Here is a 24,531-nt window from a genome sequence, read left to right on the forward strand (position 1 = left end):
TTTATTAAGACCAAATTTTATAAAAATGGATGGTTGAGTGGAAGCCAGTCTCAGCTGGCTGAGTGGACAGGGATTGAGCAGAGTGACCACAGGGTGAGGTGACAAATTTGTGTGGACCACCAGAAAGCGTTTCAGAGCTTGGTGGTTGTCCCCAGATCACCCAGTGGGCCCATCGTGGCTTATAACATCTGTCTGCTGCTCAGATTCCCCCGGGGGCTGGCTCTGGCCCTGCGGGACAGGCCTGCTCTGCGGACACACATCTCTATGCACGTCCATGCCGCCTGACCCTCCGCTCACCCGCTCCTGTTACAGACCCAGCCGAGCCCCAGCTTCCGCCGCTCACTCCCTCCACGGAACCGTAATAGAGAAATCAACGTTTTCGGCTGACAAAGCGCAGATTTCTTACTAAGTAAACACTGATGTTTTGGTAGGGAAATTAGGTTTTAAAATTGCACATACAAAGGAGGGCATACAGATGGACTTGGTTAGGATGAGCCCACCATCAACAGCGGTTCATTCAGTGGCTCCCCCTTTGTCGCGCCCCCTCCCCCAGTGGGAGGACAGGAGGACTGACAGTTATTTCAAACACAAAAGTCCTAAAGCATAAGAGGAACCTATTGGGGAGGCTTTATTTTCCCCCAGCAAAGGATGACTTGTACGGAGTGGGGGTGGGATGGGGTGGGGAATCCTGGAGGTGGCCTTGGACTTGTTCCGTGGGTCCAAGGACAGGGCTGGGGGGAGCTGGGCTGGTTGGATGAGGCCTTCTCCAGGTGACCGGGGCACTGGTTAACCTCTGAGTACATGGGATCTTGGACAGTAATAGGAGCCGCCCTTGGCTGAGTACTGCTGGGCCCAGAATCTTCCAGAAAGTCAACGCCTTAAAGCCATGGGTAGGAATGAGACAGGCAGCGGTCTGGGGAGTGGGAGGGAGGCTGTTGGGAGAAGGGGGCCTTTGCTAGACTTCCTGAGGGGCCTGGGATTAAGCAGTGAGAAAGGGCTCGTGTGAGTGGTGGTCTAGACACAGGCGACCCCTCCACAGGGAGGACACTTAAACACTGGCCTCGCCTGCCAAAGTGCCGTGTGGAATGTCCTTTCCTGCGTGCCTGTCAAACCTAGATGGATAATTCCGAATAGTTTAGATAAACCTCCTTGGAGAGCTGGGGGTGCCGGCACGTGATCTGAAAAGGTGCCCCTTCACAGAGGCACGCGTGTCTGTCTGGGAGTGGGGTCTCCCGCCGGAGCAGGGCAACCCCAAGCAGGCTCGGGGAGAGGCAGGCTGCCCTGTTGATAAACACTCCCCACTCCTGGTTTCCCATGTTTCCGGCTCCGGCAGCCTCTTCCGGCCAGGCTGCAATGGCCCAATTTCTGCCTCCTTTCCAGCTGACCATGAGATCTCTGTGGGCAGCGAGGCTGTGCCCCTGTGGGCGACATCCCCACTCCCTGGCACGAGGCTGGCACCTCATTGGTACGGGAGGACACGGACACGCCCTGAGAACACCTGCTGCTGAATTAAGTGGCAACTTAACTCTTTCTACTCTGCTCGGGGGTGGGGACAGGCCAAGATCACATTTCAGAAGTACAGCCCTCAGGGAGAGGAGGACAGGGCGCCCCACAGGCACCACATATTTCTCTTCCATGGGCATGGGGACAGGGTTGATGCTGGCCACCAGCCTTTTCAAAGCACAAGGACTCAGGGGCAGCACAGAGACTACCCCTTTCCTCAGTGTGTTGACTGAGGTTGGCAGGAGTGACCCCAAGTGACAGCACTTAGGATACAGATAAATCGAGCAACAACAAATTGGGCTGCATCAATGAATGCCTTCTGGGCGCTAGCATAGGCTTCGTCTCAGAGAGGATCCTCGGACATGAGCAGTCTAAGAGCATTCCTTACCTCAAAGGCCAATCCACCTGATCAGTTCCTGAAATTTTATGTTAGAGATTAATTCCTTTGGATTGATGGCTGTTCTGTTTCCATGCTTGCTGACAGGGCTAACACACTGAAGCCCTGAGAGCTGTAGCAAGACTCCTTCCTTTCAGAGGCCAAACGGCCTGGGGAAGAGCTTAAACTTGGGGGTCAGCTATCACTTGCAGGCTGAGTGATCTTGAGGAGATTTAAATTCTGGGAAACTCCAATTTCCTGCTGTGTGAGTGGGAAAGGATACCACCCACCTTAGAGGGTACTAGGGGGACTGAATATGGCACCATCAACCCAGCATCCTAGAGTGTCTGGAACCAAGTGTGTATACTGTTCTAATATTTTGCATAAGTCAGGTTTCCACTGCAGTGACGAAATACCTGAGGTAATCAACTTATTAGGAGGAAAGGTTTATTTTGGCTAATGGTTTCAGTTACTTAACCTTCTTGCTTTGGACATGTGGCAGCACAGTACATATCATGGAAGGAGTGCATGGAAGAGATGGCCTGTTTGTCTCAAGGTGGCCCTAAAGCAAGAGAGAGAGGAAGTGGCTAGACTCCCAATATCCCTTCAAGGGCACACCCTTCATAACCTAACTTCCTCCCATTAGGTCCCACTTCTTAAAGGTTCCACCACCTCCGAATAGCCCACAGGGTAGGGGCCAAGCCTTCAGCACATGGGCCTTTGGGGAACGCTTCAGATCCAATTATGGGATACTTCAAATAACTCACTTACCTACTCCTCACAAGGCTTCCATGAGGGGACTACTACATTTCTGTTTGGATGGGGAAACAGGCTGCTGCGATTCAGCCAGTGCAAGGATGTGGAGGGAATAGCAGCAGAGGTAGGATCTGGACCTGGCCCTACCTGGTTCCACCTCCATCCTGGGAGTGTGGAAGGGAAATGTCTGAGATAGCGTCAAGGACAGGAGAGGGTCAGAGGGTCACTTCCTGACCCTGCAGGACCTGCCGGCCGCCAGCACCTCCCTGCAGCTGCTGGCACACCCTCCCCCGTGTAGACCAGTCTCTACAAATCAAGATCTGCTTCACTCCCCGTTGGCCCGCTCCTTGCTGACCACACTGGGCGTCCCCAAAGCCCAGAGCCAGGCAGCTCCTCTTCTACGAGGGGCAGGCACTCAGCAAAGATCAAAGACCAGGCGGCCTTATCAGACACGCTCCTCATTAAACTTTTATAGGCCAGATTCCATTATAAATGAGCTGTCTGTCTCTGGTGCTGGAAAGCTGACACTCTCAGCCGGGGGCCACTGTAATGGGGGGCGCCCCTAGGGTCACGCTGCCTGGGTTCAAATCCCAGATGTGCTACCAACTGGGAATGTGTCGCTGGAAAGGCAGCGAGTCATCCTCTGCCTCCATGTCCCTACCTGTGAATGGGGAATCACCTTACAGGGTGGGTGATATGATATAAGAAGAGCTTATGATAGGTGGGAATCTACATCATGTATAACCAGAAGAATGAGAAATTACACTCCATTATATCTGATGTATCAAAGTGCATTCTACCGTCATGTATAACTAATTAAAACAAATTTTAAAAATTTTTAAAAAGACTAAAGAACCAACCAGGAAGGAATAATTTTGTCAATTTAGGTTAGAATTTTAGTATGAAGAGTATACTTGAGTAAGATCGTCTTCTTTTATTGTGGTACCTCTCTCCATGAGAGTCTTTTGTCTGAGTTGTGTACCAGTTAGCTACTGACACACTCATGCTGCATAACATACTGTCTCAAGATACAGTGGTTTACGAAACATTTATTTCTCCCTAGATTGTGGCTGATGTTGTCTGACTTAGCCCAGTTCAGTTCAGTTCAGCTCTGCTCCACACATCTTTCAATTTCCTTAGATCAGCAGCTTGCCTGAGGCACGCCTCTGTCATGGTGATGGCAGAAGCATAAGAGCATAGAACAGAGCACCTTCTATCTCTTAGGACTCAGAACCAGTACGGGCTCACCTTCCCACCTCTCACTGGCCAAAGAAATTCACATGGCCAAGTCCAACATAAATAGGGAAGGGGAAAATGCTCTTCCCACAGAGTTTTGGGGAGGTAGGATGGGAAGAAATAAACATGTGCTGAACTATCATCTCATTTACAGCTTTTTCCTTTTCCTTCTGTTCCTGTCACTTACCATTATTTTATTTTTGTAGACCAATAAAACTTGTATTCCACCAAAAAAAAAAAAAAAAAAGGAGCTTATATCATGATAAAAGATGGTATGGCTCCTTTGCTGGCCGACCCCAGGATCCCTGGGCCCAGAGAGGTCAAGAGACCTGCCTGATGGGGTCTCTCAAGGTTGTTCACCCTGTAGTGAGGCAGGGCTCCATATCCATGTGTCACTCAGTCATCAGGCAACCATAGAGGAAGGACACGGGCCCACTCACTGCCTCGACCAGACTTTCTGGGCTCCCTCTCTACCTGAGGCCCAGTTGTTACCTGAAGAAGTTCTTACGTGGTCAGCCACAGCAGGGTTTTATTTTTGTTTTTGTTTTTTGTTTGTTTTTGGTTCCTTTTAGTTACACATGGCAGTAGAATTCATTTCAATATAATTATACACAGCAGGACTTAAAGAGAGATCCAGAAGAGAGGAGGGCCATGTGGGTGGACCCATGTGAGGGGAGGGGACAGGCCTTTTGTGGGTGACCCTGGGTCCACCCAGTATCTCAGGCCAGGAGGCAGGCCAACGTGCCCTTGAGAAAACTCCTCCTTCCATGAGGCCCTGGAAAGAAACACGCATGTTTGCAGAGGGAGGAGAAGGTTCTTCGAGAAACACAAACAAAGCCAGTCCTCTCTAAATTGTGAACTGGTGTTTTGAGCCAAGAATCAAGAAAATATCCAAATTTCTTTCTGCCCAAACCCCCACCCTCTGTGAATGGCTGAGGGCAGAGTCATCGGGGCCCGGGACAGTGCTGGTGAATCACAGGCTGAGCAGGCAGCCGTGTTTATCAATCTCAGGACGAACCGGTGCCGACTTTATGGAACACTGACCTTGGAAAAAGCCATCTTCAAATCCCCCAGCCTGGGAAGTCATGCGCTCAGCACAGCAAAAGCAAAGAAACTCCTTTCTAAAGGGAAGGCACACCAAAGTACGGCTAAAGCCCCATTAACATGTGCGGGCGGTGGTGAAGTGGGGGCTGGACCTTCTTAACTGCTCTCGCAGGGGCCTCTGGGGAGAGTGCACTACGAGTGACCTAGTGTACAGAGGACAGGAGGAGGCGGCCCCCACACCCACCAGCTGCTGTCCCTGTCCTTAACGTACCTGGGTCAGTGTATTGGCTATACGTGACTTGATAGCTACAACACGGAGCCATCTGTCCCTAGCAAGAGCCCCCTCCTCTCTCTTTGTTCATGCAGGGTGGCCTTGGGTCTTGATGGCCAATGCCATGCAAGCCAAGTACAGCTCAGGATCAAGGGATCTGCAGGGAGCAATGAGCAGTGGCCAGGTCTCTAATTCATGTTACCACTATGATTCCACGAAGCCAATACACAGCTCTGGGCTGTTGAATAAGCAGGGTGGCCTCCAGTGGTGCCCAGTTCTGACCTGTGGGTGCCTGGAAATAAAGCAGATTCCCAGGTATCCCTTAGTCCAAGGACTCAGAACTTTTGGAGCTGGAGCTGAGGAGTGGGCATCCGTAAGTCACACTAAGGTTGCTCAGATCTGCAGGCAGGTTTGGGACTACAGCAAGTGACAGTTTCCTAAGTCCTTCTGGGCTGAAGGTAGCTAGAGTTGGTCTTCTCTGAAACCTAGGGCAGGGCAGGCCAGGCCTAGGCTCAACCCACCAAGTGACATCAAGAGCTGAAGGTTGACCCCAGACTCCTGAACCAGGAGCACGGACTTCTATCTTCCCCTCCAGGACACAAGTTCATTCTGGCCGAGTCAGCCCAAACTCCTCACACCAAGGACATGGGGACTCTTGAGGGAGCCTGTCATGCCATGTTCAGTCACATTCCCCACAACACCCTGGCAAGCCTGTTTCCAAAAGACAGGGATCAGGACCTGTGTTCTTCCTTCCGTGAGCACTGAGACTGTGGAGAGACTGCAGGCAGCATTTGGCCCCATTCACAGCTACCTTTTCTTCTCGCCCTTGGTGTTCACTCTAGGACATTCAGGAGCATGTCCCCATAGGAGTCACAAGAGAATCCCCTGCCCATTTGTCCCCCCATTACCTGTGGTTTACACAGACTGAAGATGCTACAGTAGGAGTCTGAGGGTGGTCCCATGTTTCTTTCTGGAATTGGGAAGCTATTCAAGTCCTGTGTGGGTTTGCACTTAAGGTGACCGTGAAGAGTCACTAGCTCTGCAGAGGGGCAGGGCGTGGGCGTCTAGGGCAAGCCCTTGGTTCAGGAGCCTGAACGCTGTACAGTGGGGTCATCAACCTGCCCTGCTCCTCTTCTGCCTGGGACTACTAGAACACATGGGCAGTTCTTCTCGCCATGTTTTCTGTCCTTCTGTCCATCCCTTAAATCTGACTATCCCTCCTGTTCCTGGGAGCTGAAGGAGGACATCCAATTTCCTCCACTAGGGAGAAAAAGACCTCTTTCCTCCCTCAATGGTACTTCCTGGGCCTCATTTCCCACCTTTTCCCACCTTCTTCTGTTCCAGCCATCAGACAATTTCTTGTTTTGGCCACACATGCCCCACAGCCTGCAATGAACCCCCTTCTTTTGAACAGGCAAGCAGGGAGATCAGAAGTACTACTAATAATCACTAACGTCTACTGAAGGCTTCCAAACTGTTCTCGATGCTTCCTCCACAGGGTCCTATGTCATTCTCAGAATAATTCAGTAGTCTGTGTTATCTGGATTGTCTTATGAGATTTGTTCATTTCTGTCAATCCACTTCCCACGGCTAGGGGATTTAGCATGGGGTTCAAGCGAAGCCAGCCTAGCAGGGCCGAGATGACCAAGGGCAGGCCTGGGGCACTGAGTGCAGTGCTTCCGTGGGGCTCAGGGGAGGCCGTGAGGTGCTAGCACACACTGGGCGCGCCATTGCTAGAGATCTCAGGATCCTGAGAGCCGGGGGAGAGGTTTTGGTACCTGAGTGGTGGGGGAGGGGCAGATGAGGGCAGACTGGTGGGTGCACCCATGAGTGAGCTCTGCAACTCCCCCAAATAGGCAGAGGTTCAGACTCTGTGACAAGAGATGACACTGCACCTCATCTGTTGTGTAACCTTTGTGTAATTAAACACATTTGGTGGCAGGAAAGAGGAGCAGGCTACAACATGGGTTTGAAGGATCGGGGTGCTCCACCAGCTGCCACCACATTAATCATGGCAGCCAGAGCCATAGGCCCATGTTCTAGGAGGCTCTGTGCTGGTTCCCACCTGAGACACTAGGGGAGGAGCCGGGCTTTCCAAGAGCCCAGGGCCAGTCTCGAAGCTCTCACCCCCTCACCCTTTGGCCTGGGTGGGAACCAATTGTTCCAAGATAATGTGGAAACATCAAAAGCCATCCGAGCAGGACAGGACTCTAGAACACCATGCTGCTACCTGCCAATGGGGTTTGATCCGATGAGCCCCTCCTCTCCTAGGGAGGGGAGCTGTACCTGAGAGACTGCTCTCCCAGTGTTCAGAGAAGCAAGCAGGCACCATGTGGAAGCCACAGAGCCTCTGAGCTTCAGGATGTATCTGCAAGAACAAGCTTCTAACCCCATCTCCCAGGGCAACTGGGAAAATTAATAGGCATACCAGGCTCAATGCAGTCATCGCTGCAGATCTGTGCCAATGACCAACATGCTTTGTATGCTACTGGATGAAGCCAGTGATCCCAAGTGAGCCAGGTAATGGTCCCCCAAGATGCCTGTGTCCTAAACCACACAGCCTGTATTACCTTCAATGGCAAAGGGATTTCGCAGATGTGATTATGTTAAGGATCTTGAGATGGAAAGATGATCCTGGATAGCTGAGTGGGCCCTAAAAGCAATCACGGTCTCCTGACAAGAGAAAACTGTTTCAGAAGAGGGAGACAGCAATGTGAAGACAAAAAGAAAAAAAGGTGGTGTGATGTGACCCTGGGGTTGCAAGCCAAGGAATGCAGGAGGTGTCCAGAACGAGAAAAGTCAAAGAAACAGATTCTCCACAGCAGCCTCCAGGTGGAACTGACCCTTGATGTTAGCTCCATCAGTTTCCAGCCTTCAGAACCCTGTGATAATACATTTTTATTGGTTTAAGTCATTCAGTTGGTGGCAGTTTGTTATAGCAGCCACTGATAACTTAAATGCTACCATTCAGTCTAGAGAAAGAGCCACACAAGCCAGTGAGTGACAAGGCCATTTTCCATCAGCCAGTGGCCAGCATGAGCTTTCTCCTGCCCCAGACTCTGTTGGCACCCTGTTCTCCCTGGCCAGGAAGGAAGCAGGTCAAGAGAGGGCATCTGACTGTCCAACCCCAAACCAGAGAATGGCAAAGCCCAGAAAGAAGACCTAACCCATGGCCACCTGCCTGCCTAGTGAGTGTTGACACTGAGGGACTTCTCATTCAGTGGCAGGGCTCTGTCTGCAACCAGAGCATTTCCAGACCCAAACTTCAGAGCATCACCTGAGAGATGTTAAACAGACTGTGGATCCCACTTCAGGGTCTCTGGCTCAGCAGGTCTGGGATGAAGCCTGAGAATCTGGGAACAGGGTCCAAGGTCAAAGTTATGAGAAACCACAGTCAGAGTATTGGGGTCTTCTCACTCTTCTTGTGTGCTCCTAAGTGTGTAGGGAGATGTTAGCCAGGACACTCACCTGTACAGGGATGCACACCTGTGTAGACTCCTTCAGCACAGAGCTCTTTCAGAATTTCCCACATTTCCCATCCAACAAGGGACACTCGACTTGCTGAGCCCAGGATCTGTGCCCCTGAGCCACCCAAACATTTCTTAAGAGCAGGAAATCAGCAGCCCCAACTCCATCCTCAGCAGAAACTGAGCTCCTAAGACTTTCAGATGCCACCAACTGAGCAATTTTTAGATGATTCAACTAGTTACAAACATCTACACTTTTCAGAAACTTCCTGGGCTGTGTGGTACAGTCACCTGCAATCGGAGGGTCCCAGGAGGGGGTCAGAGGATGGTAGTGGCCCCATCATCCACATATGCACTGAAGCAAATCATTCAAGAATCAGGTACACATATCAAAAAAACAATGTGTCAAAAGGACACAGAAGACAGTTTGAAGGAACTTCCAATGGCCAAAACTGGGACAATCTAAACAACACAATAAATACTGAAATACAGTATTATCCACAGAATAACATGGATATCCATGTATCAAATGAATAAACAAGTAAAGAAAACATAGGAGAAAGGACATTTCTTCCTTACACTAGAATTCCAATCAATACACAATGATGGAAACAAAACACCATTTGCAAACACTAATAATCACAGTTTCTGGCAAGAATCTTCCATGGATATTTAAGACAGTGCGTAAAAATGATGAGAAACGGGGTATATACATCTTTCCAAAGTAGCACCCAACCAGACACTTCACAATTACAAAGACAACAACTTTAAAGTGGAAAATCCCACAGACACTGCCTTAAGCAAATGACCAACAGTTCCCATGCTTCCCGATACCATGCCTAGAAAGTGCACAACATCATTTTTATGATATTAATTCCTCCAAATGTGTCATCTGAATGTAACTATGAGCAGTATCAGGTCAACCCAAACCAAGAGGCATATTGAGAGACATATGCAGTAACTTCTTCAAAAGTGTCAAGGTCACAAAAAACAAAAAGGGCTCCAGAGCCACCCAGATGAAAGACGGTGGAGGACATGCAATAACCAAAGGCAACGTGGGCTCCAGGGCTGGCTTCTGAACCAGGAAAAAAGACATTAGTGGGCAACCAGCCACATGTGGATGAAAGGGGTAGGTTAGTTCACAGCCTTGTATCAGTCTTCGGTTATGTAAGATGTTTACACTGGAAGAATCGGGTGAAGTGCACACAGGAAATCTTTTATAATTTTTCCAACTGCTTTTGCATGTCTGGACTTATTTCAAAGTAAAACATTAAAAAGCAAAAAATATCTTAGAAAAGAGAATAAAAGTCCCAGGTTTGCTCTGTCCTAGGGAGGCAATATGTTTCCCCAAACAGGTGTTGTCTGAGGGCTGACTGTTGTACTTCTTGGATACAATGCTTTGAGTGTCGTGAGCATTCAGCAAATGCCTACTGACTTCATTCTGACAGGAGACCAGAGAGGCAGGATGATTTGCCTCCGCGAGGTGCCACATGTGGAGAGGGCTGTCCACTCAACAAGCATTGACTGTGTCCCCGCTGTGTGTCAGCCGTTAGATAGCAATCCAGCGGATGCTTAGAGCTGGCTGGGAGGTGGGTATGCAAGCAGCTCATTCTGGGGCCATAGTGTAGAGGGAACCCAGGGCAGGGTCCCACTCAGTGTAGGGGACCCAGTAACCCCTGCAGGAGGTGGCTCCAGAGTTGAGGCTTAGGGGTGGCCAGGTGGAAGGGATCTTCTAGGTAGGCTGGGCAAGTGGTATGTGTATAGCAGATGGGAGGCAGGTGGCGTGCGTTGGAACCAGGTAAGGTGACTGGAGGGGTGTGGTCAGGAGAGACTTTGGGGCCAGCTGATCCTTCACAGAAACTTCCCTTATAGGTAGGTGTGGGGGCAGCAGAGATATTGGGACCTCTCTTCTAGAAGGAGAATGGGGTAGCGAGGTGTTGAGCCTCGGGTCATAAAGACCAGGAAAGGGACATGAGCCATGGGCTCAGAGGTCCCAGCTGGAATGGAGAGGGGCAGGGCTGGACTTACTAGACAGTGCTGGTGAACATGCCCTTTGACCTGGACATCTCAAGGTCAGGGAAGAGGAAGAGACATTGCTTCAAGCTTGATCTTATGGTAGGGTGACCACTAAACACATTGTCCAAAGTGGAACCCTTGAGATGATCAAAGGGGGTGCTCTGAAGATTATGCTGGGACAGCATATATCCACAGTCACCTTCCTTATCCAGGGTTTTAAGCCAGAGGGGGACTCTCACTTGTTGGATAGGTAAAGCAGGCAGATCCACCAAGGAAGTCTAGAGCCTGAGAAAGAATGACAGGAGGTGAGCCGAGCTTCCTTCTCAGAAGGCACCAGAGGGCTGGCGGGTGTGCACATGCCTCCCGTTCACACGCTCACAGTCACGGGGCAAAGGTGCAGCCCACTGGGGACAGCACAGATCAAGTACTTCAAAAAGGAAGATGGAGGCAAAAGCGACAGCTGAGGCTGCTGGGGAGGGTACCTCCCGAGAGGCAGGTCGCTGCACGCCAGGAGCAGCAAAGGGCAGGGGGGAGCAGGACTTACCCGTGCACGCTGTGGACAGAGTGAGGTTCGTAATGGTACCTTCCCTCTTGATGTCGCATGTCAATCGGCAAGGGTGCATGGAACGGCGGCAAGAGGTGCTGTGGCACTGTGGAGGGGGAGAGAGAGAAAGGACTTCAAAAACTTTTCCCCTCCCTCGAAAAGCAATTTTCAAAGAGCTTTAAGCTCGATGAATTTCAGAGCAAGAGTAGCCAGGACAAGGGGCTGCATGGTGCCCGTGCTATCACACACCCACGAAGGGGGATGAATAAATAATCAAAGTCAGCCCGAGAATCCTACATCTTCCACATAAAAGATCCCCAACTGCGCTCTTGACAAAGACAAGCAGCTAAGCGCTCTTTGAACTCGGGGAGATTACAGGCAGGGCCACGAAACCAGGCTCAGCCCGCAAATCAGGGCTGACAGAGTTGACAGGCTCCAACTCCGCCAGCTTCTGCCCACCCCAGCCTTGTCGGCGTGTGGCTCCAGCAGCACGGGGTGACAACATCTGGATGTGGCCAGGCCCACGGGCTGGAAACGTTTACCTAGGACCATCTGTGGAGGCAGGGCCTGCTCCGAGGGGACAGCCAGGCTCAGGAAGGCCACATCCCACCAACCTGCTGCCTGACCCATCTTGCGGGCAGCATAACACAGATGTCTGTGTGGATCTGTTCATTTTCCAGCTCTTAATATTAATTATCGACCCGTGTGCACTGGCGGGGCCTCCAGGATTGAAAACGCCAACACGTGCGTGTCAGTTTCCAGAGCTGAGTCAGCCTCCTGTCTGCATTTGGCCTGTGCTCAACAAATCATCATGATAATTGTAGGATGCTCTTTGCTTATTTAAAAAAAAAACCTGGGTACCCTGGAGGCAAACATAATTATAGGCTTTAGAGAAACAGGGCTCTTTAAAAAGTAGTTAGACTGGGAAAAGGGCTAAGAAGCAGAGATTTCTCAGTCGACTCCCTCCGTCTGAGGGCGACAGGCCAGGGGGGAGCAGTGTTGAGTCTGGATTTCTGAATAATCGAAAGAGATGTGATTGGTCTGTTTTTTTTTTTTTTTTTTTTTTTTTTTTTTTTGCATATGTGCAGGTCAGCTGATGATGAGGCATCCTGTAGTAATGTGTAAAAATAAGGCTGCCATTTCTCTGCAAATAGATTCTAACACTGTACTATAAACACTATAGTACACTTTCCTTGTATTGTGTTAAAATATACATAATATAAAACTTACCATTTTAACCATTTTTAAGTATACAGTCCAGTGGCATTAAGAACATTCACGTATAGCCACTGCCACCACCCATTTCCAGAACTTACTCATCATTACCAACTGAAACTCTGCAACCATTAGACCCTAAATCCCCCTCTCTCACCCCTGGTAGTTGTCATTCTGCTTTTTGTCTCTATGGATGTGTCCACACTAGTTGGCTCCTATCGGTGGAATTCTACTTTACTTGCTCTTTTGTGCCTATTTAACTTGGCATAATGTCCTCAAGGTTAACAGAATTCGTAGCAAGTGTCACAATTTTCCTCCTTTTTAGACATTTTGTTCGTCCATCATCTGTCAACAGACACTTGGGTTGGATGCTATGAATTTTTAAGGGGAGGAAATTTTTCTATTGAATCTTAACTTTAATTTTGACACATTCAATTTTATCTTCATAGTTTCACAGTTCTGGTACTTTCCATGGGGAGTAGGAAAAGAAAAGGAAATCTCCCTGTGCTTAAATCAACTTGCCAATATTAGACTCAAAAAGGAGCTGGCCAGCAGATGTAATGGAAGGCATCCAGGCTGCTGGTCCTGCTTTGCTTTGAGAACCACTGACTACTGGGCCACCTCTCCCTTTGACCCCAGTTCTCTGAACAGGTGAGCCTGGGAGTGACTGTGACTCAGTTGCTGTGATAGAATAACCAGGTGCTGTGGAGGCTGTGGACCCTGGGAGTCAGGGACACTCTCCAGTGGCAGGTTTTGGACAAGTCTCTGCACCTGTCCGAGTCTCCATATGCTCATCTGAACATGTAACGGCGACTACCTACAAGGTTGCTATGAAGGTGTAGAGAGCTCATGTGGAGATGCTTAGCCCAGAGCCTGTGCAGCTCGGAAGCACTCAACAGGTGTTACTATGACAATGACAATTAGCCCTAGTATTTATTTGGAGCACTCAGAGGTCACAAACTATGAATTTACTATGTGAAGCAAGGGACAAGACGCTCACACTCCAGGCCCTGGGAGGCTGGAGAGTCAAGTGCTGGCCAGTCTACACACCAGGACCACTTGGACTTTCCTACATCTCCAGACAGCCAGCAGCAAGCAGTATCCACTTCTTAAATGTACAGGAAAGTGCCTTTAAAAAAAAAAAATGATGCTAGGGTGGAATCCGGGGCTTTGCACATGCTAGGTAAGTGCACTGAGCTACCTCTCCAGTCCGTGGAAGCACCTTTAAGAAGTAAAACAAAACAACACATCCAAAAAGACCAGATTGCAGTATTACTAACAAAATAAAAATTGCTTTCATGAACAGTATTTCTGAATGCTTCCCTATACTTCCAGATGCCTCTCGATGCAGCTAGAGTAGGTGCTCTCGGCCCATTTCACAGATGCAGAAATGAAGACCAAGGGTGATTCGAGGTCTTGACCAAAGTCACAGAGCTGAAAAATGACAGCCAGGAAGTGAATCCATTGCTCATAGGTTTTTCCTCCTGCCTAACCACATGGACACTCGGAGGCAACCACAGGTATTGAGTGATCTCCAGGGTCTCCCCTCCCCACCTTGCTTACTGACTGTGGTTAACAAACGTACACCCAGAACCCAGCCTTGATTTCAGTGCATTGCAGACACCAGCTCCTCACAGGAACCCCAGCAAGCTGTACTCAGCCCAGAATTCCCAGGGGTCGTCCTCTCACCCGCACCCCAGTGTGCCCCTATCCTTCCCTGTCTTGCTCCTGCACAAGCTAAACGGGGTCCCCTAATTCATCAGAACCCAGACCACTCCCAATTCCAGCTGGGAGCTGAAATGGTGCTCTGCTTAGGATTCAGGACTGATGCAACTTCAGCCGGGTCCCAAGAGTTTAAAACCTGAAGGAACCAAGCACCCGCACATCATTAGCTCCAGGACTTTACCAGGCTCACACGAATGGAGGAGGGTGAGACTGCCCAGCTGCCAGCCCACAGGACCAACCTGTGTGAGAGAGAAAGAGAGAGAGAGAGAGAGAGAGAGAGAGAGAGAGAATGCAGTTTGTGTATATGTGTGTGTGCATGTGTAATGGGGTACATGTGTGTTGTTCCACGTGTGTGTATGTGGCATACGTGGATATATGGTATGTGTACGTGTGATGTACAAGTGCATTTGTACATTTGTAGTATGTATATATGTGCTTATGGGTGTATGTGTTGCATGTGTTCGTGTTTGGTGGTAGGGGTCATGTATGTGTATGTGTATGTGTGTGTGTGTGTGTGTGTGTGTGTGTGTGTGTGTGTGTATGTTACAGTTTGGATCTGGAATGTCCCCAGGCTCATGTATTGAAGACTTGGTCCCCAGTGCAGCAATGGTCAGAGGTGGGACTTTTGGGAAGTGATTGTATTGCGAGGGCTGACCTCATCAATAGATAAATCAATAGATAAATCATTGATGGATTCATAATTGAACTATAAGGAGGTGGTGGAAAGTGTAGGAGGTGGGGGCTAGTTGAAAGGACTGGGTATTTGGGGTGTATCCTAGAAGAGTATATCTTTTCCCCAGCCCCTTCCTGTGTGTCTCTCTACTTCCTGGCTGCCATGAGGTGAGCAGATTTGTTCCACCATGCCCTTTTGCCTTGATGTTCTTCCTCACCTCAGGACCAGAAACAATGGAGACAAATGATCATGGACTGAAACCTGAGCTAAAATAACTCTTTCCTCCTTTAAAAGGATTTTCTTAGGTATTTTGTCATAGTCACAGAAAGCTAACACAGTATATGTGTGTGTGTGTTGTTGTTGTTGTTGTGTGTGTATGTGTGTTTGAGGGCCTAGACCTTCCAGGAAGAGGTGTGAGGGACAGCCACCTGTGGAGTCCTGCTGCAGCTGGCCAGCTCCCTCCTTCCTGGCAGGTCCCTGGGCAAAGGCTGCGGATCAGAAGGAAGAGGCTTTCTCTTTCTCAGGGTAGGGCTCCGGGTGCCATTCTCCCACCAGCCTTGTGCTCTCCAGGTAGGAGCCCCCTCGGCAGATGCAGGCCACACTCCACATCTACCCTTCCATCACCCTAGCCCTCTGCCTCCTTAAGAGGAGCCTGAAAATAGGGGCAGAGGCTCCTCCTCTCCTGGGGCTCATGTGTTAGGCTGGCTGGCAGGAGAATCGCAAAGTTAATAATGTCAGCTGCCTCATAGGGCTTTGCTTATGGCACCTCATTTGATATTACCATCAACCCTGATCTTGACCCATTTTTCAGAAAGTAATATTGAGGCTCTGGATGATGTGACTCTATTTCCAGGTGAGCAATGACTGGGCAATGCCCTGGGCAGATAGGACCTCTGCGCACTAGTTTTCTAGTACAATGTAGTGTTTGCCCCAGGATGGATGGAAGGATGGTAGATAAGTCAGCAAGTAGGGGAAGGAGCAAGGTGTCAACCCAGGGGCCTGATGCCCAGACCCTTCTGCCTGACCTGAGAGGAGATCTGCCTGGCCCACTTGCCGCGCCATTGCGGTGGCCAGCAGTTGCTGTTGGAGTGATCGCATACTCCTTCATGAGTGTGTGTTCCCCATCTACTCTGTATTAGCACCTGCTGCGTGGCAGGCACTGTTCGGGATCTGAGGACAGTGTCGTGACAAAGCAGTCTGAACCACAGCCCAGGGAAAGGGGACAGTAGGGACACACCAGCAAGTACATCTGCACCGTAACCAAGGAGGGGACCAAGCCAAGGAGAGAACCAGCAGGGCAAGGGCTCTGGGGAGGTGGGCCACCTGCAGGAGGCAGTCGGGCCCCTGTGGGGAGAGGGCATTGTGGGCAGATGCAACGGCAACGGCCAAGGCCTGGAGGGAGCGAAGAGCTGGCAACGTCAGCACAAAGGCTGATTTGCCGGAAGCTGAAGCGCAGGGACGGGTGGAGGTAGGAAAGACAGACGTGGAGGCCTCGGACGCTGCTGTGAGGAGAACTAGCGATTTTTTTTTTTCCTGAGCAATTTGGGAAAACCCTGGGAGGCTCTGAGAGGGGACTCACCTGCTTTGAGAAACTCTTCAAAATGCCACACAAGGAGAGCCCAGTGCTGTGGGGCAGGGGTGGACATCAGCCAGACTGACCCTGTCACGAGGTGGCCGTGGGGCTTTGGGGGAAATTGTGGCCCCTCTTTGGGTCCCACATCACCCCTCTGTACAACAGGAGTTAGCAGTACAATCCTGCTGCCTGAAAGTGGTCACCTTCTTCTGTAGAAAGGGCTATGCTTGTTCTAGCCAGTGACACCCTGAGGCTGCTCGAGGTACCCCCGAGCGGGCCATGGACAGGGCTTGGGGGCTTACACTATATAATTCACTAACCCAGTGGCCCTTCCAAATCCCATCAGCCCCAGCCCCAGTCACCTGAGCCTGGTTGTTACAGGACAGCATCCCAGCGAGCGCACACACACACACACAGCCTCTGGAAACTTGGACTTCGACACAGGGCAAACTGAGGGATGAACATTGATACTGGTCTCGGGACATTTCAGACTAGCATGACTCATCCCCTCATGCTCCAATGGAAGCTTCCAGAAGTGAATTTTTGGTTCAGAGTCCCTCAGTTAGACTGAAGAGGAAGAAATTCTACTATTAAACTTGTGAGAGAAATCGCTCCATCCAGAGGCTCCAGAAACACACAAGGAACATGAAGTAGAATATAAAGAACTAAAGCTGCCTTCAAGTGACATATTGAATCAGGTCCCTCCACATATTGTTTTCATTGAGGGCTCTTTTTTTTTTTTTTTGAAGGGGGAGAAAAATCTGAACTAAATCATGTCCTTCCGGCAGAGGGAGAAACACACACACACACACACACACACACACACACACACACACACACCCCATATGCCATTTCAAAGAAATAACTCTCTTTTTAAGTTTCTGAGGAAGAAACTCTAAGATGGGAATTTTCAGCGCATTACCCTCCCCCACCGGAAAAAATTGCAGATTTGTTTCCACCCGACACAGAAAGACTGAGACCCTTGGAAGCTGAGGACAGCGGAGGGATGACTTTTCACTGAAACCCCAGGCTTCTTCAGTGCTAATTTACACACCAAATACTCCTTGGTGGTGGCCCTGGGTGAGGGGACATCAGTGTGGTGAAGCCCTGGAAGCCCAGCTCAAGTTAATGCCCATTAATAATGACTCTGGGAGGATGGGGAGAGAATGGGGTGGGGGTTGGCAAAGAGTTCAGACAAAGAATAGGGAAAACTGGGTCATGGAAATGTGACCAGGAAGCCGCATCAGTCCCCGGAAGTGTTCTTGGATGAAGTCATGTGTTGCTACAACACAGGAGCGGCCCGCCCTACCCCATGGGCTGAGCTCAGAGCCCCCCTGACCAGAGGCTGTTCCATGGTTGGAGGAACCTGTGAAGTCAAGAGAGACTGGACAGGGTACGGGCACTGTCCTAGGCTGTCCAGACCCCAGGGACTAAGTCTCCAGTTACTGTGGTCTCTTTGATCAATACGGTGGGATGGGGGCTGGGCACGGTGGCATATGCTTATAATCTCAGTGAGGCTGAGGTAGGAGGATTGCAAGTTCAAGAGTAGCCTCGGCAACTTAGCAAGACTCCATCTCAAAATAAAAAACAAAAAGGGTTGGAGATGCGGCTCAGTGGTTAAGCACCCTGGGTTCAATTCTTAGTACCAAAAACAAGTTATCGAGGACATACATCAGTTGTAGAGTGATCCTGGGTTCACTTCCTAGTATTTGGAAGGGAGGGAGTCTGTGGGATGGAATTAGCTTGGAACAAATGGCTGGTATGTGTGCAGCTGGCCTGGGGCTACATAAGAAATGGGATCCTGCAAGAGAAGTGCTGTCGCCTAGGCACTGACTACAGGGAGGTGTGGGCAGGTGGCTCTGGACGGGGGACTGGCCATTGCACAATATAGGTCTGAGTTCCCATGGGGCATAAACACTTCTAAGTGCAGCCCATGAGGCTCTGAAAGGGAGCCCAGAGTCAAGACCAGGACGGCCATGCAGAAGGCCCATCCTGTGACCAGAAGGCCATTCATGACCAGGAAGGGAGGGAGCACGGAGGTCCTTGATTCTGAAATGGGGAGGTCTAGAGACAGTGTTGCAGATGAGGTGTTTCAGCCAGCTTTTTCGCTCAGTGACTACAAGAACATATTCAGAGGGGAAAAAGTTTATTTGGAGCTTACGGTGTCAGAGTTCTCAGTTCACAGACAGCTGGTTCCATTCCTCAAGGTGAAGCAGAACATCATGGTGGAGGAAAGTGGCTGAGGACATGGCCACCAGGAAGCGAGAAAGACTAAGCTCAGCTCACCAAATATAGACCCCAAAGGCATGCCCTCAATGCCTCACCTCCTCCAGTCACACCTACCTGCCTGCAGTTACCATCAGGGGAGTAATCCTGGGGAAAGGTTCTCATAACCCAAACATTTCTTCTCTGAACCTTATTGCATTGTCTCACACATGAGCTTTTGGGAGACACCTCATATCTGAACCATAATATGGAGAAGTTAGCAGCAGGAGAAGCTCCAGGCAAAAGAGTGTGTGGCTGGGTTCCAGACCAAGACCACCCTGGCTACTGCAAGGCCCCTCTACATGCTGGAGAGCACAGGCTCAGAGAATAGGATCCCCCTTAAGATCCAACTTTCTTAAACAAACCCAGTGCTGCTTTTTAGGAAGGGAGGGAGATGGATGGCCTGGAATAAGTGTTGAGGAGGGTAAGCCGGGCAGCAGGATTGGAGCTTTGGGTTGCTTAGGGCTCCACTGTGAAACATCTGCACAGGCTCTGGAGGCTAAAGGGAGCCTGTACACATAAACCTGTCATCTCTAGGCCTGGACCACACTCAAGTTGATCAAACAAGGACAAATGTGATTCTGAGTAGGACCTGCTGGCTGCACAGTCATCAAAGACTTTCTGATCCCAACGAGGAGAGGGACTGCTACTCTCCCCATTCCATCCTTAATGTCTACCTTAATCCAGTTAGTGCTACATGGAATGGGGACGTGAAGACACTTTGTGAAATGAGAAAAGTTAACCTGGTGGGGAAGGATGGTGACTGGCACAATCATTTTGTGCTGCAGTGGACTCAGAAGATTAGCCAGTCCTTTAGTTAATGCTGGTTATAACCTTCTCACTTGCACAGCTGAGGTCCATTTTGGCCATTTATGCTGGGCTTGTGGAAAATCCCACCATACACGTCCCTTTTTGCTCCTCTATTCCTATGAAGACGTGAGGTCCATTCCATGGGGAAGTTGGAGATAAGGGTTTCCCAGAGGATACCAGAAATGATGTCATTGGCCCCACACAAGAGCCTGGATGCTCCTCTCCTCAGCTGCATGGGGCTGATGGAGGGACAGTGTCATTCAGACATGTTGCCCCCTGTAGCATGGCCTTGAACTCCATAGGCTGCAGGTGCCACCTGGTCCAGCTCTGCAGCCTTCTCTGGAGTCCACAGTGCAGCTGCCCACCTGCCAGGAAGGGTTCTTAGTCCTTGGCTGACTGTGGTCCAGCAGAGAGAAGTGACACCCTCAGCCTGCTGGCCACCTAAGCCACCCTCTCCCCAAACACAGTAAGAAAGAGGATGCAACAGGGTCCACCAAGAACTGGAGGCACAGCTGGGCACGGTGGGGCACACCTGTTATCCCAGTGGCTTGGGAGGCTGAGGCAGGAGGATCGAGAGCTCAAAGCCAGCCTCAGCAATGGCAAGGCATTAGGCAACTCAGTGAGATTCTGTCTCTAAATAAAATACAAAACAGGGCCAGGAATGTGGCTCAGTGGTTGAGTGCCCCTGAGTTCAATCCCCAGTACCACCCCCCACCAAAAAAAAAAAAAAAAAAAAAAAAAAGAACAAGAGGCACAATTCCTTCCCTCAGGGAACAAATGCACAGGGGCATTTTCAGGGTAGGGTGGCTGCCGAAGCTAGAGAGTCAGACCTCAGGTATCGGCTTCACTAAGAAAGAACCCGGTGAGCAAGTCAGTGCTTCCCAATTGTTCCAGGGCTGGGGAAGGCTAGGGAGAGCCCTCCTCTAGTCTGGGTGACAGTTTCAAAGGCCAGCCCTTCCAGCCTGTGGACTCAGATGACCAGGTACTCCTGAGTGTGGACAAAGTCACCAGCCCACGCATCAGGGCTTGGGGCACTGTAAGTTGAGGCTGGAGGAGAGCTCATTCTCCAGAGCCCTCAGATCTTTTTGTAAATGACACTGTTGCTCCAATGATCAGCCACAGGCCAAGTTACTTCCAGAGGCCCCTCCTGATATCTAGCTACCACCCCACAGGAAGCATTTAATAAGAATAATAATATCCTGAATGGCCACTCCGTAGCACGCAATTAAAAAGTGTTTTTGTCTTACTTGGAGGAAAAAAAAAAAAAGAGGGGGAAACTAAATCAGACAGGAAATTCCAACACCACAAGCTGGCTGGTGTCCGGCAGGCTGTGGCCCTGGCCACTCGTGCAGTCAGACCTGCCCCCACATCCAGCCAGGCAGGACTGAGCACACCCCCACCCCCAGCTAAGGTGTTAGTGGATAAATAGCTGCTGAAAGAGAAAGTGCACTGGGCTGGAGCCAGTCAGACCTCTCCATGGTGGGCAGAGCCTGGGACTGGGCTCTAGGAGAGGCCAGGGCAGGAAGGGACATCTGAGTGTATCTAGCACATGCCACCAGGAGAGGCCAGCCTAAAAGTCATGTGGTTCTTGCCACAGGGAGCCTAGGCAGTGGTGGTGGAATCCGTCCCTTCAGATGGTGGTCCTAAGGTAACAGAGGACAGCAGGCAGGAGGCAGATTGGGACCTGGCCCAGAGGATCCCCCCATGATGGATGGTGTCGAAGCTATAGATGGTGCTGCGGCAGATCTGGCTCTGCCACTGCCTCATGAATCTTCCTGTGCCTCAGCTTCCTCATCCATAAAATGAGAGTGGAGGAGGTACCATATCAGAGGGAGCCTGGGAGGCATCGTGCATGCAGAGGACTCCTACGAGCACTGGGGTGACCATCTCTGTGGCCCGTTCTGATGGGCTCCTGCTTCTTTAGTAGGTGGCAGGGGACAAGGGACCCAGGGAGATCCCTGACACTGTTGGGATAGACAGACTGCTCGCCTGTCCTGGTTAACACTTGGGGCCCCAGGTTAGAGAATCTGAAGTCCAGAAGAAACATTAGGGACGTCAAACCAGATGAAGGTTGCAAACTGTCCTGGTCAGAGAATCTATTTCTCATAAAGCACTGTGAAGAACCCTAAATCTACAATGGGTTTGAAACTCAGAAGATCATGGTTTCAAGGGACCCTCAAATTTGAAAAATATGCAGAAATCATGAACCCAGCCCAGAGTTCCAAAGATGGTCTGGAGAGATCTGGAGTGACCAGAGAGTTGGTGCCCGGGTTCCAGTGTTCCTTCTACCTGTTGCAGAGGCCAGAGCTGGGCCAAGGGATCCCTCATGGACCTGTGCATCTTGCCACCCCTTGATTGACTCACTTGACCAGCAGCACCAGCGATTGTATCAGCTGGCAGGGAGCTGGTCAGTCTGTAGCTTCAAACCATCTCGTTACCGCGTAAGACTTCCACTTGTCCTGAAGTGCGTTGGTCTTTTCAAGAGGACATCTGTCATACCTCTGCCTGGTCCCCATGGATCCTGATGGTGTCCTCTGCCAACATACTTACTGTACTGGGTCCTCCCTTTCCTGCAGAGCTCTGACTCAGGTGCCCTGGTCTAATGCTATGTCCCACGTCCTGTCCCTTTGAGAGCATCGGTCTCTGCTTTTCACTTTGCTATCACTGTCTAGGAGACAGTGAGGCCACCACATTGGGCCCCACCAGTTACTGGAGGCGATTTTCCAGACTGAGCTAAGGTACCCTTTTACTGCAGGGTGCATCCTGAGGCAGAGCCTGCCAAAGCCAATCAATAGCCTTTAAAACAGGGACTGGGGGTGAGGGGGGCGCTGCTCTCAACAAGTAAACAGCCTTGGGCTGCACTTACTCTCTTCCTTGAATCGATGGCTGATTACAAAATGTTCTTTCTTCCTTCATCGAAGCAGATCCCCAAAGGACCACTTCCTGGGATCCCCTTACTGGTATGGTCCTCACAATTATATGTGACTCAAAGGGATCCTTCTCTTTACAACATTCTCCATCTTAAATTAGTCTCTTCTCTAGGAGCCTGACCATCAAATGCAGTCCAGCCATTAGAAATGTCATGTGAACCATGGATGCTATTTAAACTTTTCTAGTAGCCACATTTAAAAAAAAAAAAAGTTAGGAAAAGTTAATCATTTTAATAATAAAATTTGAATGACCCAGTGCATAAAAAATATTCCCATTTCAGCTGGGCTTTGTGGTACACACCCATAGTTCCAGAATTCAGGGTTGGGGGTGCTGAGGCAGGGGGATTGCTTGAGTCCAGGAACTCAAGGTCATCCTGGGCAACAGTAAAACCTTGTTTCAAAAAAAAAAAAAAAAAAAAAATCACTTCAATGTGTAGCCAATATAAAAAAAAATTAATGAGATATTTTCTATTCTTGTTTTCTTACTAAGTCTTCAAAATCTGGGATGAGTCTTGTATTCAGCAGAGCTCAATTGGGACCAGACAACTTCAAATGCTCAACAGCCACATGTAGCTCCTGGCTGCCTATCCAACAGCTCAGGCTAACTGGTTCCCATGGCCTGCTCCACCCAGCTGATGGAATTCTCCTTCAGGTTAATCCTAAAATACGATGATGAGCATTCTCCCCCAACCTCACTTCTCCTTCACTTCTGAATCTTGGCTCTGTGTAAACGCCCCTTTGGTGACTTAAACGATTAACAAATGGTCATTATTTCTTCCCTCCCTTCTCTCCACTCCTTTTACTCACAAGGATTCCCAGGGTCCGTACTTGGGTTAGTCAGTGTGGTGACCCTTCTTCTACCCTTCCACACCCTTGACCCCGTCAAAGCAGAGTTGGTCAGTAGGGCCTCCCTTGATCCTTCTTGGATCACTGCCCACGGCCTTCCGGGTAAGCTCCGGGTGTACACAAGCAAGATGGTGGGTGTGTGGACTCCTGGGACCTCCTGATGAATAAGAAGGTCCCCAGAAAGCAAGGCTACAAAGGAGGTCATGAAGGGAGGGTGGCAGGGCTGTGGAGCAATGTCAGCCAGCCACATAACACTTCCGGAAGGCTGGCTCCCCGCCCACATCACTCTGGACCCCATTAACTAAACGATGCTTCTAGCACATACCTGGTCCACCCCATCCCACCACCACTGATGGAAACAGGTTCCCTTTAGCAGGAACAATGAAGTCCATGAGAGGAATGAAGATCAGTCCACGAAGCCTGGAAAAAGCCCAGTCCCCCTATTTTGCTGGCAGAGAAACTCAGAAGTACAAAATATGGCCTTGTGCCCCAACCTACCAGCCCTGAGCAGTGCCTGGAATCTTGCTTCTTAGAATAAGGAAGGGAGGGGAGGGGGGACACACTCCAAGCCTTCCTGGACATCAAAAAAACCTCTTGCAAAACAATATTTTGATGAGCTAAGTGTGTGAATTAAAAGCAGACGGAGTCTACTTCCTTTAAAATAAACAGGGTTTAAAATCTAGGGGAAAACTCCCACACACAATGTGTTTCAGGGCTGGAGGAACCAGGTCTGTCTTTCCACAAACCCAAGAGCAGCCTGTTCTGTTTCCTCTCGTCGACCGATCTGGGGCAAAGATTCTGCTCTGGGGGTCTAAACTCAGCAAAGCATCCCTGAAGTGGGATCTGGGGGCCTGACAGGCAGCCCTCGATTCCTGCTGTTCCCAGACGCTCCTGCCTAGCACTCAGTACTCTCCAAGTCCTGCCCACACGTTCCCTCATCCCAGGATCAGACCCACAGCCTGTCAGGAAGCCCAGGAAGCCCTTCCCCGCCACACCTGTGCCTGTCCCATCGGGCAGATTCATCCTGCCCTCTGCAAGTCCAGGTCACACACGCCCTCTCTGTGCAGCTTCCTGGAACTTTCTTCTGCCTTCTCCCTCCAAATCAGGCAGGGGACCTCCCTCCACACCACTCACTCAGAGCCCAGACGAGCCCAGGGCCTGGCACGGGGGAGGAGAGGAATGCCTGCCAGCGAATGGACGAACCAACGAGTGAATGAACGAATGAGCGAATGCCCTCACTACTGAAACACCCACGGTGGCACGGGCGGCCAGTAGCAGCCA

General features: G+C 50.3%; 1 protein-coding gene across 3 annotated transcripts in view; it reads right to left on the reverse strand.

Moving 5' to 3' along the window:
* Positions 1-24,531, reverse strand: part of Gli2 (GLI family zinc finger 2) — a 243,406-nt gene that overhangs the window by 45,039 nt on the left and 173,836 nt on the right. For all 3 annotated transcript variants that reach the window (XM_047547721.1, XM_047547722.1, XM_047547723.1), the window contains exon 3: positions 11,214-11,319. In XM_047547721.1, coding sequence (XP_047403677.1) covers positions 11,214-11,319 — 106 coding nt within the window. The remainder of the gene's footprint in view (positions 1-11,213; positions 11,320-24,531) is intronic.

Source organism: Sciurus carolinensis, chromosome 3 (assembly GCF_902686445.1).
Source record: "Sciurus carolinensis chromosome 3, mSciCar1.2, whole genome shotgun sequence".
Taxonomy (NCBI): domain Eukaryota; kingdom Metazoa; phylum Chordata; class Mammalia; order Rodentia; family Sciuridae; genus Sciurus; species Sciurus carolinensis.